Source organism: Erigeron canadensis, chromosome 2 (assembly GCF_010389155.1).
Source record: "Erigeron canadensis isolate Cc75 chromosome 2, C_canadensis_v1, whole genome shotgun sequence".
Taxonomy (NCBI): domain Eukaryota; kingdom Viridiplantae; phylum Streptophyta; class Magnoliopsida; order Asterales; family Asteraceae; genus Erigeron; species Erigeron canadensis.
The window spans coordinates 29,485,205-29,502,478 of NC_057762.1; the positions used below are offsets into that span (position 1 = coordinate 29,485,205).

Sequence of the window (17,274 nt, forward strand, 5' to 3'; positions counted from 1 at the left end):
AAACAAAAGAAAAGTCTAAAAATATTTAGTCATCTATAACAAACGTACAAATTATAATGCATAGAATACAACTGAATAATACAGATATTATTGTAGATGTATAATTTTTGTTATAGGAATATCATTTCCTTTTTACAATAACTAATAACAACCCAATCTAAACTATATTTTTACTATAGTTATATAAGTTTGGGTTGCTAGTGATCATTTTGTGAAATGCAACATTAGAAGTTCAAAACTTTGGTTGCAACCTAAGCTGCTCCACCAACTTGATTGCCAACTTGGGTTGGTGTTAGTGTCAATTTCCTTTTTATTACTAAAGTTTTTATCTAGGTTGCCAATAGGAATCGTAACCCAAATCTAAGATCTTGATTGAAAATGAGGATTTATATATATATATATATATATATATATATATATATATGGGAAAGATAATTTGAGACCAACTAAAAAGTCCAAAAAAGGACCATTGATTTTCGTAAGTTACACACCACCATCATGATCTACTACGATATACAAGACTTTTTTGTAAAAACACTAAGACTTTCCGGCGACGGGCCCACCAGAAAATCATGTGTAAGCTAACTTACACATGTGTAAGTACACTTACACATGTGTAAGTTAGCTTACACATGATTTTCTGGTGGGCCCGTCGCCGGAAAGTCTTAGTGTTTTTACAAAAAAGTCTTGTATATCGTAGTAGATGATGATGATGTACAAAAATCAATGGTCCTAGTTGGTCCTAAAATAAGAGGTGATCTTAAAATATCTCACCCCTATATATATATATATATATATATATATATATATATGATGAGAATATTAGGTTGTTAGGTATCTAAGCTTAAATGCCAGAGACTCACATATTAATTTTTTAAACCATAAAAATCATGGACCTAGACATTTATTCATTAAACAATAAATATTAAAATATTAATATGTGAAGGATTTTACATCTAAGCTTAGGTGTAGGACAACCTTATATTCCCTTTTCCCTATATATATATATGGGGAGGGTTATATATACTAGGGACACTTGTAAATTTGAGGTCACTTGGGATAGATCTGGACCATCCATTTCCAAGATCTGATCAAAAACATGGAAGGGCAAAACTATCTTTTACGTCCACTAATATAAATAGGCCAACTCCCTTCCATTATAACATAACCCTAAAATCCTCAATCAACAACTGAGCGCCTTTGTCGTTTTCCAACAACCGGCAACCGGCGTCGTTCTCCAACTACCACCATATACATCGACAATCTGCCATCACTGCCGTATTTCTCAATCAAATGTATCAATCCGGCAACCGGAAAGTAATCCTATAGGGGAAATTTTAAGAATCCGACCACCTGAGTTTTGATACTCTAAAATTGCAAATTGCAAATCAAATTTCGGCCGCCGGTGACTACTTATCAATCAATATAACACCGTCGTCTCTTCTCATTCCGGCGAATAATCCTCTCTGAATAATTTTCCTATTTCTGAATAACCCCTTATATATTATATATATAGTATAAAGATAAAATGAGAACTAATAAATTGTCGAGGACTGTGAGAACCATTTTTCATCCTTTAGATTAAATAGATCAATGGCTAAGATAATTTGATGGCATTTATGTAATTATTATAAAAATAATTAATTTATAAATAATTTAAATCTGAAAAAAGGGCATAGTAGGAATATTGAAAAAAAGAAAAGAAACGGAAAGCACTCATCACGTACTACAATAGTACAATACTACAACATTATGAAGTTTGAATATTTATTAAACTAATGTCAAGCCTTAAAAACAGATCATAAATTTGGCTTCATTTTTTTATTTTAGAAAAAATTATACGACACTGCATAATTTTTTTTCTTTTTCAAGATTGCCACAATGAACTGCTCCTAGTATCTTAATACCGATAACTATTAACATTTTAGCTTTGGCTATATATAAATTATATTCAATATATGAGGTATGCAAATGTGATTTAATAAATTTTTCTCATCTAGTTTTTTTTTTATAATCTTGAATAGTTCACATATGACGACTTTAGTATATCTTCAAAGTGTACATAGGTGTACATATAAATTGCATATGTGAATATGTGTACATTTTCGAGGTGTACATAGGTGTACATATAAATTGGATATCTACATATGTGTATATTTTTAAAGTGTACATAGATGTCCATATAATATACATACGTAAAAATACTATAATGTTTTTTTGCTATAAAATTATTTTTGGTATGTGAGGCATGTACGTACATGTGAATTTTTAAAAAACTTTTTTTTTGCTATAAAATTTGCATATGTACATATGTGTATATTTTGAAGTGTACATATAATTTGCACATGTAAAAATATTGATTTTTTTTTATTATAAAACATCTAATTTAATAAGTTTATGGGATAATTATAAGCAGGTCAATCACTTACGTATGTAGTCAATTAATATATGACATGTTATGGCCTTTTTGGTATTTTAGTTTAATAAAATTGTATTAAATTGACGTGCACTAGTTAGATCAGTCAACGTTGATGATTTAGTTGGCATTGCTAAAAAAATTTGAAAAAAACATCAAATTAATTAGGCATGAATTTGATGGCTCGCTCAAATCAAATCTCGCAAGTAATATATTGGAGCACAAACGGTTATAGTAGAGAGATTTGTGGGATTGTTATTTAATTATTTTTAATTTAAATTATAAATACAAATGTACAATACTACCCTCATAGGTAAAAGTTCTCGCAGTTCTCAACAAACATATATATATATATATATATATATAAAGGTAAAGTTATTTTGAGAACCTTTTTTTTGCGAGAACCTTTGAGAACTTTTCAAATCAAGCCCAACCGGTGATTGTTCTTTACATGAAAATTATTTTTTGATTGTTTTCTGAATAACTTATGTGTAATTTTAAAGTTTATAATTGTGTGGAGGCATTGATTATCATCCGTTATACAATTATGTGGAAATTTGGATTCTTGATCACATGTGCACGTATATTGCTATGATCACATGTATGCAATTCGATCACATGTAATCATAGTAATATTTATGCACATATGATCAAGAATCCAAATCTCCATATAATTATATAACGGATGATATTTTATGCCTCCACACAATTATAAACTTTAAAATTACATATAAGTTATTCAGAAAACAATCAAAAAACAATTTTCATGTAAAGAACAATCATCGGTTAGACTTGATTTGAAAAGTTCTCAAAGGTTCTCGCAAAAAAAAGTTCTCAAAATAACTTTTCACTATATATATATATATATAGGGTGACAATCAAATGAGAACCAACTTAAAATGAGAATAAATAAGAACACTTAAAAACTACATTTTGATGCATTAAAAGTCCATAAAACTGACATAGTGCATAACTAATTATCATTATTTAAGTGTTTAACAGCACATGGATCCGTCAAAATCGAAAAAAATATTGTTTTTTGTTGGATGCATCATTTTGATAATATGTATCCAAGATGGATGCACAAAACAAAAAACGTGATTTTTTCTATTTTGAAGGATCAATGTATTGTTAAACACTTAAATAATGATAATTAGTTATGCATTATGTTAGTTTTATGGACTTTTAATGCATCAAAATGATGTTTTTAAGTGTTCTCACTGTTCTTATTTTAAAAGTGTTCTCACCGGAATATATATATTTGATGTATGCATATAGAATTGGACTGAAATTGTAAAGAAACTTGTAAACTGACACAAACATGTAAAAAAACAAACATGTAAAAAAAAAACAGATTTCTTTTAACTCTGAGTGTAGTAGATTCCAATTCACACCAACCAACCAAAAGAATCACTCCACATTCAAGCAAAATACATACACAATCAACCCATATTTTTTGTTAACCAAAACAAAACCAACCCAAATGACCCAAACCACATCTCAAACACTCCAAAACACCACTTTACAAGATGACCCAAAATCCAAACAATCTTCTTCTTCATCTTCATCATCAACAACAGGTATGAGATTAATAGTCCCTTTACAAGGTATAGTACAGGGCAGGGGTGGCTTAATCTTGGGCTCTGTTATCCCATGTGCCATGTTTTATTTCCTACAGTTTTACTTGAAACGACGTCGTTCCAAAACATCGGATACTCCGACGACATCTCGGTCGAATACAGAGGACATGTTGTCTAGGACTGTTTCCAGGTCGAATTTGTTGTTGTCGTCACGTGGGTCAATTGGAAGGCCACATGTTTCTTCTAGAGTTTGTTCTATTGCCAAATCGAATGAGGATTCGCCTTATTATTTTGGGTTGGATAAGGTGAAGGATGATGAGTATCATAGATTCGAGAATCCTAATGGTGTTATTCAACTTGGTTTGGCCGAAAATCGGGTATTTATATATATATATATAGTTATATTGCCCTTGTTTTCATATGTAGGTTTTGTTTGCTTATTTTGTCCCTAAATAATTGCCCATTAGGAAAATGGAAAGCTTTATGAAATAGGAATATGTTTTTAGGGAACAAAAGCGAACGGTTTAAGAGGTAGAAATGTGTAGTTAATGTAACTATTGTTTTGCTGAATGATAGTTTCCGGGTTTTCTAGAATGTGTTTTGTAGTGTGTAGATTGGGTAAAACGTGAAACTTTGGTAAAATACTTTTTGAAATTGGACGCTTACCATGGTTTCTTACTCTTTTTGGGGCAAAAATGGTTGTCCATAAGAGAAAAAAACCGAGCGGAAAAAGTAATAGAAATGTGCTGTTTGGTGAATGATAGGTTTACCCTTAGTATGTTTTGCCCATAACTTATGTCACCTTATGAGCGAGCTTCAGCTTATGGTTTCATCGGTTTAAGCTCATAAAGCTTTGTTTGGTTCACAACGTGTTTAAGAGCTTAAGGGAAAATGAAGCTCTTAAACTATAAGCTACTTAAAGTAGCTAAGTTTTTGGAGCTTATAAAAAAAGTAAAAATGCCTAAATATCCCATAAACAGTTGGATTTCACAATTCATTTATTTGTTCTTTCTTTGTTAGTTTACATTTTTAACCCGAGCTCTGCCTTCTTTGCCAAACACATTTATACAGAAAAACGCTCTAAAGAACATTAGTTTATCCAATTATGTCCTTATTTTTCTATGATCATTTACTATAACGGCCACGGTTCCCCACAAGGAAGAATTACGTGGCTACAATAAATAGTCATCTGCAGTTATGTGCGATTTCGGTTAGCTGAATGAAAGTTTTACACTGTTTAGAATGCTTAAGCTTTGTTTTTTTTAGTATAAAGAATGGAAACTTGGTTAAATTTTTTGAAAATGGACTCCTATTTTGTTATGATATTTCACTCATTCGCCCTTAAAATGATCGTCCACAAGAAAAAAGAAACACACAGTAAAAGAATTCTGCGGTTCTTTATTCGCTGAATGTAAATTATACTTTTCTTAGAATGTAAAGGTCAATGCACTTTGGGTAGAACAGGAAAGTGGAAACTTGGTGAAATACTTCTAAAAGAGGACCATGTTTTTTTGGACAAACTAAGTAATTAGAATGGACATTTACTTTGTTGCCAGGTTGTGAATTTTAGATTGTGATTTGGTATGTGTTCTTGGTGATTGCAGTTGACACTGGATTTGATGGAAAACTGGATTACCGAGAATTTAAATGATTCTATACTCGGTGGTGCTAGTGGCATTGCTACCTACCAACCGTTTGATGGAACAACCGAATTAAAAGTGGTAAGAACTAATGAGTATTTTATATTTCCTTTTTGGATTCTTTAGTTATCAAGTTTGTAACAATATCAATCCAGCAACTCTCATATGTTAAGCATTTTCTACAATGGATTTGAGTTTTTTTGAAGTTTGATTGCTAGTAATGTTGAGTGAAGGTATCTACACAATTTAGCTTATGAATGCTGATATTGTGATATACGTAAATGCTGAGAAATTTGGCTGCTTTTAAAGCATACCATGTGAGGCGTTTTTTCTTTTGATTGTGAAGTGTGACTGTGTGAGTGGAGATGGTATTTTGAACTCAATATCACATTAGATTGTAGTAGCCTTTATATGGTATTGGGGAACTGTGTATTAGCGTGGATTTTATGGGCTGGCTGGTGCTGTGTATTTGTTGAATATATAATATGCTGTAGGCTGCCATTTATTGTTGTACTGCCAACTGTTTTTGTAACTATCACAATCTTTTTATGTTAAATGTTTGTGACACATAGAAGTCGTTGTGGAGTTTGGTTATTTTCTATTTAGTTATATACTTATCATCTTTATGGATGTATATATCTTTTTGAGAGATTATGATCTGTGTGTATGGTAGTTGGTGATTTATTACTGTATTATTTTTTTTGATAGGCCATGGCTGGTTTTATGTCACAACTTGTGGGGAGAACCGTGTCCTTTGACCCATCACAAATGGTATTAACATGTGGTGCAACTCCTGCTATTGAGATTCTGTGTTTTGCCTTGGCAGACCATGGGAATGCGTTTCTTATACCTGCTCCGTACTACCCTGGGTAAAATTTATTCATTTACTTATGAATGGTCGGTTTAGGTTGTGTTCTATCTCAAACAGGTCAAAAGCGAGAAATATTACTCCATTAAAATGGAATGGGTCAGATGGGCCGGAAGTAACCCAAAGTCCCAAACTCTACTTTTTGTTTTTAAAAATTTGTTTTAAATTCATGTTTACCTTAAATTGTTATATTCAGTGGTGTTTCATGTTTGTTAGTGTATTGTTTTCATAAGCATACGTCATTCATTATATGTATAAATATCAAAAATGTGCAAAAAGTGTTAGCAGGGCTCGGCTCAACCATGATAGAATCGACTGCCCATTTTGACTCATTACCCAACCTGTCCAATCTGAGCATTTTGCCACCTATGCCTTTTATAGATATTATAGTTCAATTTTTTTTATTTTTTTTGCAGGTTCGACAGAGATGTGAAGTGGAGAACGGGAGTGGAGCTAATACCGGTCCATTGTCGTAGCTCTGACAACTTCACTTTAAGCATTCCTGCTCTTGATCAAGCTTATAATCAGGCAAGAAAACGAGGTCAAAAAGTAAGAGGAATCCTATTGTCAAACCCTTCCAACCCTGTTGGGAATCTAATGACCCGCGAAACCCTTTTCAGTATTCTAGATTTTGCCCGTGAGAAAAATATCCATATTATATCTGATGAATTATTCGCCGGTTCAACTTACGGAGATGATGAATTTGTAAGCATGGCAGAAATTATTGACTCAGAAGCTACTGATAAAGAACGGGTTCATATTGTGTATGGGTTATCCAAAGATTTGGCTGTTCCAGGGTTTCGGGTTGGGGTTATATATTCATACAATGAAAGCGTTTTAACTGTGGCTCGAAAAATGACAAGATTTTCTGCAATCTCAGCTCCAACGCAACGGTTAGTAACTGCTATGCTTTCGGACACGGCATTTATAAAGAATTATTCTGAAATAAACATAGAAAGATTAAAGGGTATGTATGATCTGTTTGTGGAGGGTCTTAAAGAGTTAGGAATTGGTTGTACGAAGAGCAGCGGAGGGTTGTACTGTTGGGTTGATATGAGTGGACTAATCCGCCCTTATAATGAAAAAGGGGAACTTGATCTATGGGATAAGTTATTAAATGTAGCTAAGGTTAATGTGACCCCAGGTTCATCCTGTCACTGTATTGAACCAGGATGGTTTAGGTGTTGTTTCACCACGTTAGATGAAAAGGATATCCCTGTAGTTATAGAACGTTTGCGTATAGTTGTTGAAACTTGTAAATCCCCTTCATGAAATGGTTCAAGCTGTAAGAAATTGATGTTAAAATGCGTGAATACAGATGGTATAAAGGTGAAGGTGTTGGGTTGAATCGTCGATCAGTTTTAGCTACGTGATATAGTGGATTTTTTGGATAATTGGATTGCAAACTTTGGCTATTACCATAGTATAAAATGGAAAATGATAGTGAAAATGGGCCATGTCCACTTATTTTAATGCAGTTCTCTTCATGAATCTGGGGCTGCTCTATTATCACAAGGCAAGGTTAGATTCGTTGAAAAGATTGTTAGGCTTAGTTTTTGTGTGATGATATTTAATTTCATTCTCGTGTGTAGAGAAAATCACCAATTTATATGTAGGACATAGTAACCAGTTGTTGGTTTTACTGGCTTGGGGTTTAGCAGCACAAATATAAGTCATTTTTTGTTACAATGTTTAACATGTGTATGCTTGAAGTAGTTACCATTGACAGATTCTGATCATGCATTCATGCCACATCTTCTCAATTAAACTTGAGCTAGGGGAAATAAGTGTAAACTAGAGGTTGCAAAACATGCACTCGGGTGACGAGCTACAACGGGAGGGGTTGGATTGACTTAAACACTTGTGTCAAAGGGTTTTGCCTTTATTGAGTTGATAAATAATAGTTTGCAAATATTATTACAAAGATTATATTAGTCTTATTTTTCTAGTAAATTGATTTGGTCATTTTGGTGTATTAAAACTACTATCTGATGATTTCAGTGTTGTTACTATATGAAGGAAGAATCTGTATATCTAAATAATCAACATTACAGTATCTACCACACTGGCTGTTTTACACATCGTTTAGACATTATCTCATCCTTTTCCATTGGATTCACCATGTCTTGGTCTGTTTGTTTGACATTATCTTTAGGTTGATGTTTTAGGCATATTATATGTTGTCTTTAGGTTGATGTTCTAGGCATATTAAATGATTGCAGTTAGAGACAACTTATCCTTGAAACACCAGTATTGTGTTAGTAAATACATCAAAGTTCTAGTGGAATAATACATCTTCTGAAAGATGTACAGCTTAGGAAATCCAAAGTTGTTTAATTGTGGAATGAAATGGGAAAGTCTGGTTTGGTTTTGTTGCGACAGTTTGGTTGCAGATCGTATAAATGTGAACTGCATAGTTTGCCTGGGTTGGTAATTTATGATACAGAAGTAAGTCGAATCATGCTAGATATGTAGTATAGTTTTGGGCAGTTGGTGCCTTGACGCTTATTGTTTTGGATTTATACTCTATCTATGCTCTTAGTTGTCAACAGAGAAGGTCTCTTTACTGTTTGCTGGAATGCTGAAATTGAAGCTCACAATGTTATTACAAAGATAAGTTATCCAAGCATCGACATTTGCTGTCATATACATATATATAAATGTATAGTTGTATATTCCCACCACTTCGTTTCATTTTGATGATTTCTGTTTAGTTTAACGTTGCTGGTGTCCATGTCTTCACTACTTAAAATTAATTCAGAACTCAGTCTATTTACATAATGTTTTTTGTGGGGGTGACAAAATGTGTATGTTGCAGAGCCGATACCAAGTTTTTTGATTCTTAGGGCGAATCGATCAATGATGTCCCTAAATGTCATTTGGCAATATATCTAAATGAAAGTGTAAGGCATAACGAACAAGACGCTTTTTAAACTATAAAATCATAATAGGGGTCATGTCGCGTTAATGCCCTTATTCGAACAAATAAAAGTATTTCTTGACTATAACATAAGAATCGCCTTTCTTCAAAGTACATATATTTGATTCTATACAAAGAAAAGGTGGTTTTTCTTATTCCTTCCAATAATAGAATGCTTTATTTGCACACTTTGCATATAAACACGGAATCCTGTAAATGTAGGATGTTATTTTGCATATAAACATGGAATCCTGTAGAGTTAAAATTGTTAAGGTCTTTGGACTCTTGAGTTTGAGCCTGGACATCCCATACCCATAAGTAGTGAGCCAGATATATTCTCGTATGATGGATAAGCAGCCAATTATGAAGCGCATTTGGTTGGTATTTATCAACCTTTGCCACATAAATGTCAAAAACACTACTTTTGTTGGATCATTAAGAAATGAATAGTTGCAGAACACTGTTTTGGTAAAGAAAATCTTATAAATTGGAAAAAAAAACAAAGTAAAAGTTCATAGAGGCTATACAGAATCTTTAATGCTTAATATAATACTTAAACATTACGACACAAGTAATTGATGTAAAACGAGGATAATGTCTGCACGATGCAACGAGGGGGATGGGGGAAGGGAAAAGGGGGGGGGGGGGGGTAGTGGCGGGTGGTGACGTTGGCGGTGAATAATGTTTATGTAAAGGTATGTAAAAGAAAGTAGTTTACTTATTGCAAGTGTTAAGAGATAGATGTTGTAAATTATTTCATTAAGTTTTTTGGTAGACCATGTATGTTAGGTGGTAGATGTGTTGAATGATAAGAGCCATTTTAGGTACGTCAGGGAGAGTTGATGCTTTATATAGTAGTATATAGATATAGATGTCTTTTTGATGTTTTACATACTAGCTAATGTCGGAAGCTTTTGTTAATATAATACTCCATTTAGAAAGAAAGTAAAATTTTTAGCTTATGAATGTAAATGACATAAAAAATAAATAAATGTATTAAATTTAAAAGATAGAATGTAATTAGTTAGAAGGGAGTTTTGTAATTTATTTTTCATAAATCATAAGCTAACTTATGAGCTAATTAAAATAAAAATAACTTAAGATATATATTATGTAGATAAGTTACAGAGTAATGATAGTTGAGAATATATTGAGAAAGAATCTCACTTTTGTGTGCATCTATCATGACTCAACCCACTTTGATCCTATTGTTGATGTAGAAGTAATTCTTTTCACGATCGTGATTTATACACATGACTACATGAGATAGATATAATATATTAGTTTATGTACAAAAATGTTTTACGTTCAGTCTCAAATGCTTAGATAGTTAGATTGATTCTAATTTTCATCAACAAATGTTGAAAACTAAGAAAAATATATACTCCGTACATTTCAGATTTTTAGGATGTAGAATAAGAATAAACAAAAGTTCAAGGTACCACCAAACTGGATTGTGCAAATGCTTCGTAAGATGGATGGTTGTTGGGCTTGTGGAATTGTGAGGGGTGTGACCATGTTAGTGTGACCACTGACCACCAAGATATGCTAGAAGGGTACTAAGCCAACATGTAAAGAATTTCTTTTGATAGTTTTGGCAGTTTATGAAAAATCAAATATGCATATAATAGATGGGCTAAAAATATCAAATATAAGTGGTGTGAGAAGTAGAGGAATGTAAAGGAAATGGATAGGGATAGATGATGACAAGCACTTTGGGTTTGGGCCATTGGTGATGCCCCAGTCCCCCACCCCCACCACACCACACCATGAGTAGGGAAGGAGCAAGAGCAAGTTCACACCAAATTCTTGAGACACTTGACAAGGATTGCAGGAATATTATTTTACTTTAATTGTTTATATGTACTCAAAAAGTATAAATTTGTATGTATTTCTAAAAATTAGTATGACACTAGTTTTTTTTTTTTTTTTTCACATAAACAAACACAACTTATTTTTGGTAATGATTTTTTAAAAATAAAACCACAATACATTTGATAATTTACTTATTTTTAAGAAACAAGAGAAAAGAAAAGGTTTAATAGCTATTCTATGAAAGTACTATATAATCTTAGATAGTTAAAAAAAAATATTTAAAACATGTTTACAAATCTCTTTTGAAATGATGAAGTAGTAAATCGGAGAAAAAAAAGAAGTTTCTTCTTCATTTTTAACATTAATAATGATGATTACTAAAATCATGACCTACCCCAGAGGAGTATCAAATAATTAAAATTTAAAACAGGCCAAAATTCCACTTTGACCCTTTTTCCTTTCATGCTTTCATAATAAAAGAAGGCTGGCTCTTCTCAAGAATCTATACTCAAAACCTCCATACATGTTTAACACAATAAACATATATAAACTACAATTTATAAGATCCTTCTGGACATATAGCTTTAAATCAAATAGCTTAAGATTTGATGTAAATATATTTTCAAAAGTATAACTATATGGAATCACAATGAAAATATAATTAAAATCAGACAACTTTTTTAACAACAATGATTTTATTGGAATCTTCAGCAAGGTGTTGAAGGAAACAATTACATCATACAATTAGTATAAGTTTGTCATAAAGGCCCCGGTTAGAAAACCAAAAATAGGACACCGATATTGAAATCGACTGCTTAACATATTATTTTTTACTTATCTTATTATTTATTATGTTTGACACAATATATATAAACTACCCGGAAAAGGTTATTTTAAAAACCTAAAAAAAAATGAGAACTTTTAAGAACCTTAAAATAAATCCCCAGCATTCAGTCATTGTGATCAAGGGCTAAAATGTAAATAATGTAAATATATAAACAACCAAAAGGAGCACTTGATAAAAGAATTAAAATTTAACAAATACTTTAAAAATGAACGGTCCCTTGATAATAGCACTTTTATTCCAACCTATTGATTAAATAAAGGGAAATGCTAAATACATCTTTAAGGGCTATATTTAACGTGCATAAAAAAAACTTGTACTTTTCATATTAAAAGTCTGCTCCCTGATTTTCATGATAAATATACAAACAATTTATGTACCTTAAACACAGCCCTAAGGGCTGTATTTAACAAACCCCATAAATAAAATATAAAAACAATCAAATTGTAATCAAACTGTGTACATGTAATCAACAAAAACATTCCTTGAAGATTAGCACATGCAGATTTTTTTTTTTTGTGTTAAAAAATTTGGTATTTATCAAGTTTATGCATATGTTCTCATATTGCATTTATAAAATCATATCATTTACAAACATTTGATTATCGTGTATATGTTTCTATTATATATTTTATAATCAAATATTGAGATTTTAATATATAGTTCATACATATATGTATTATTTAATATCATAAAACATCATTTATAAAATATATATATACATATAATCATGTGATTGTTCATGCACGTACATATGATCATATGATTATTATGCTCATTTTATCATGTATGCAAGTATTTTATAAACGAGGTTCATGCATATATGATCATTATCTAACTTCATGAACATTATTTATAAAATATTCATATATGTGTGTTCATATCATTGTACACATATGTGGACATACTTATTATTCATATGAGTGATCATCACTAACATATTAGTTTATATAAAGTTTTTTTAATACTTGAATTCTTTATATAAATTTTACATATTCGACAAAAATTAATCTTAGGGGAAAAATCATATTAGATAAATAAATAATGATTACAAATGAATCCAGTAAGAAGAAGTAAAATAATAATCATCATATGTATGTTTACGCATATGTGATCATTAACAACATATTATTTTTATTTTTATATCGTTGAATTCATGATTTATATTTTATATAAAAGAAATTATATTAGAAAAATAAGTAATGATTACAAATTGATTCATTAAAAAAAAGTAATATGATGATGGTCATATGTATGTTCATGTATATATGCTCATGTACATAATCACATATCCAATTAATCACCTATGTTCATATCGTCTATAAGACGTTCACGTTTGAAATAAAAATAAGTCTCACATATTAACAAAGCAAAACAATAGATGTGTTGTTACAAATCGAAAAGAATATTTTATACGTAAACCACCAAAGCAACGTAACAATGATTTGAACACAAAATATGAAAGAACGAAATTTACGAAAGAAAATTGACAATAAAAACAACTATAATGGAGTGGTGGAGTAATACATTTAGTTTTAAAAAAATAATCTGAATTTTAGAGTTGAAAAATACCACTTCAATCAATAATAGTTTATTTGTAAGCTTCATCAATGATATAATAATCTCTTAATTGTATTTCATTTGATAGAATGAAGAAGACGATGATGTTTGGATGACAAAAAATGTCGATGCTTTTTTAATTTTTGTAAAATACATATGTGAGATACAAGTATGTAACTGTAAGCACGAACTATGGGATAATCACCTCTTTTATTTCATTTAATTAAATAAATCAATTATTAGATTACAATTTTACCTAAGAGTTCTTTTTTTTTTTTTTTTTAATTCTCAAAATAACTTTTCACTAAACTACACTATACAATGCAGCTATAGCCAAATGCCCATCAAACATAATATGTTTCACACAATAAATATAAATATAAACTATAGTGCATATATAATTCAGCTATAGCCAAATACACTCATCAACCTTGTCAAACTACTTATTGCGTAGGAGTTGGTTATCTGCTATACAAAAATGATTAGATTCCATATAATCATGTCTAAATACCTTTATTAGTTATATATATATATATATTAGGGAAAATGATTTATGATGTTAACATCATCTTTGTTGGATGATGTTGCTCTCACAAACTCACTTAAATCATATTCTACACATGTCAAAAAGCCCCCTCATGATACTAATTGTTTGTGAGAGCAACATCATCCAACTAAAATAATGTTAACATCCCCTATATATTATACAACTATATACAATATATACCTTTTTGGACAACAAATCTGGAGCATCTAATGAAATACCTCATTGATGATACAAAGGCCACGCCTATATTTCAAAATTTCCAAAGATGGAGTGCAAATGTGAAAGCACGAAAATATTGAGTCATGTTAAGGTTGTGGCAACCTCTCACACTTTAAAAGGTGTTTGAGAGTGGTAACTTTTTGTAATTGTATGTTTGTGTAGAATTTATGCTCAAATAAAAGAAAAATGCACCCGTCTATAGAAAGAGTGCATCTAGAAAGAAAAAAAAAATGATACTCGTAACTACAACACATCCTTAAAATTTTATTGTAAAAATACAACTATTTTATGCAGTTAACGATAGACGCTAGTAATACCCTTAGAAAAAGATACATAGATTATACCTCATCTAATAGTTGAATGCTTCAAACTGCGTCTTAATTAGCTTTCCAAAAATGCAACAAGCTATATACACACGACACTTAAAATCAAGGGCGGGCTCAGGGGCACCCGGAGGTCTCGTGAACCACATGATTCTTTTCGTCTAGTTTTAAGTTTAATGAGGTTTTGATGTTTATTAATCTAACACTTCCAAACTTCATATAAGTAGAATGTAACTAGATGTAAACTTAGATGAAATATATGCAGAATATAATTCATAAACCAACTCACAAATATTTGTGCATATCTATGGTGGCTGCAACACTACCTCTATTCACAAAGCTACACAAATATATACTATGACAATAACATTAACATCTGACCTCATGTGAAAAGGGAAATTTGGCTAATAACAATCTAACTATTTGTGAAAAATCAACTCAACCATATCATTCATAAACATTATAAGTAATGTATTACTTTATACAGATCATTTTAGGAAGCTAAAACAAATCCTTGCAGATCTGCATTAGCCCAATCTCAGTTAATCTAAATACGGATCGATATCATAAACTCAACGATACTAATCTATACAAGAATACAAAAAAAAAAAAAAAAAAAAAACAAAACAAAAAAACAAGCAGTTTACTTAACTGGACTACTGCAATTAAACAAAGCTTTAGCATTCATCTCTCTTTCAAACCTCCAAATGTAGTTCAAACCAACTAAAAGCTCAGCAATTGCAGCTTCAGTTTTCTCCTGATTCGCGAAATATAACGTTTTTAGAAGAAGAACGTTCGTTTTTGGGACACGATTTTGATGTTCAAAACTTCTTTCGCTTTGCCATTTGATCATGTTATGTGCTAATGGTGACAACCATCCTAAAATCTTATTTAAAGCTTCTCTCCATTCCCCTGCAAGAACAGGATCAGTTGCTGTGAACCCAATACCTTTTAATCGACCCCTTAAAGAAGATCGAATACTATTAGGTAACATTGAATAAAGATCATCTCTTGCATCAAGACCAACCAATTGAGGTGATCTTATCATTTTTTCCATCACAATGATCAAATTTGCATAATGCAAAGCTAAAGCAGCTGCCCCTAAAGTATTAGATAATGGTTTTAGTATCTTTGAGTTTATTTCAAAAAACCCAAGTGAGATTTCTTTGTTTTCTTGATGTTTTGTGCTTTTGATCAACGAGACGTGCCACGAATTTGAAGTTTGATCAGATGGGTAGACAGTGGCTGAGGCAGAGAGGCTACGAGGCAGAGAGGCTGGATAATTTTGAGTGATACCGAAAACAATCTTGATTCTTGAAAGAATTGTGAAGATTGATGTGGCTAATAATGAAGTTATTGAATCAAAACTTCTATTCCATAAGGATTTCTCTTTTACATACTTAATTTGTTGTTTTTGCCAAATGAGTTTTTGTTGAAGATCAAGAATCTTTTGTTGCTTACAAGTGTTGATCACCTCTTGATCATGATGATGATGATCCTTTTTTGAATTCAATGATTTCTTTATATTATTCTCTATAATTGTTAGCTCATCCATCTCTCTATAAAGTGCAGCTGTAGTTGCAACATATCTTTCCATTTTCTTAATCTTAATTTCCATATCTTTCAAATTTAAAGCCCAGCCACACGGGTCATGACCCGTGTTGGCAAATGCATCTAACGTGGTCTCAAAGCCAGCCAGACTCAAGTCCTCGCACCTTTTACTAAGGCGCGAGACAGACAAGGCCACGATTCTAAGATTTTCAACCATTTCCGCACATGCTAAGCCAAGCAAGAAAGCATCTTTGTTTGAAACAAGTTTTCGGACCCCTTCTAGACATATTGAATGGTTACGAAGATGGTCCATATTCTCGTCGGATAGGAATCGCCACATGTGGGTGAGTTTTGGCATGATTCCGGCTATCTCGAATGCCAAAACACCAACTTTTGATCTCTTGGTTACACAAGTACTTTTTTTGGATGGTGGTGGTGTTGTAACATGAATTGAATCAAAGCTATGGGATATGGTTTTCTTGACTTTGAAAAGCCATGTTTCAAGAACCATTTTTGTGATTTGTTATTTTTTGGTAACAAAAATAAGATTGTGGATCAAATGTTCGAAGATAAAAAGAGAAAGAAATGAAATGAGGATATAAGGTAGCTCGTGGGTTGTCTATGAAAGAAGGAAAGCCACATGCAGTGGAAGAGTGTCAACTTAAATATACACAAAAATTCAAAGAAAGAATATTATCATATCAATCTTTTAGTAATGGGTATGAAAGCATGTTGATCTACCATTACCAAATTTAAATATGAAAATAACAAAATGAGTCGATAGACAATCATTTATTTCTTACTTTAGTAGTTTAGTATAAGTATAAATATAATCTTTCCTTTTCATTTTAAATAACATCATCATATCCGTCTTGGGCTTATTTTCTTTAAGGGGCAACCCAATACTACATGCTCGTCTCCAAAAGCACTAGATCAGTCAACGCCATATCAGCAAAACGCTTTAAATAGACTAATTCTCTTAAACAAACTC

At 31.5% G+C, this 17,274-nt stretch overlaps 2 protein-coding genes across 2 annotated transcripts; one reads left to right on the forward strand and one right to left on the reverse strand.

The window, feature by feature from the left end:
• Positions 1 to 3,825: 3,825 nt before the first annotated feature.
• LOC122589884 (probable aminotransferase ACS12) lies at positions 3,826 to 8,243 on the forward strand. The gene is made up of 4 exons (XM_043762214.1): positions 3,826 to 4,373; positions 5,601 to 5,717; positions 6,345 to 6,505; positions 6,921 to 8,243. Exons 1-4 carry the CDS (start codon positions 3,900 to 3,902, stop codon positions 7,774 to 7,776), a joined length of 1,608 nt encoding a protein of 535 aa, XP_043618149.1. The 5' UTR covers positions 3,826 to 3,899; the 3' UTR covers positions 7,777 to 8,243.
• A 6,911-nt stretch (positions 8,244 to 15,154) lies between these two features.
• LOC122589249 (protein PSK SIMULATOR 1-like) lies at positions 15,155 to 16,898 on the reverse strand. Its single transcript, XM_043761514.1, has one exon. It carries the CDS (start codon positions 16,792 to 16,794, stop codon positions 15,376 to 15,378), a length of 1,419 nt encoding a protein of 472 aa, XP_043617449.1. The 5' UTR covers positions 16,795 to 16,898; the 3' UTR covers positions 15,155 to 15,375.
• Positions 16,899 to 17,274: the final 376 nt, after the last annotated feature.

Coding starts and splice junctions, on each gene's coding strand:
- LOC122589884 (XM_043762214.1), top strand. CDS start 3,900: ATGACCCAAACCACATCTCAAACACTCCAAAACACCACTTTACAAGAT. Junction 5,718..6,344: donor GAACAACCGAATTAAAAGTG/GTAAGAACTAAT, acceptor TTTTTTTGATAG/GCCATGGCTGGTTTTATGTC. Junction 6,506..6,920: donor CCTGCTCCGTACTACCCTGG/GTAAAATTTATT, acceptor TTTTTTTTGCAG/GTTCGACAGAGATGTGAAGT.
- LOC122589249 (XM_043761514.1), bottom strand. CDS start 16,794: ATGGTTCTTGAAACATGGCTTTTCAAAGTCAAGAAAACCATATCCCAT.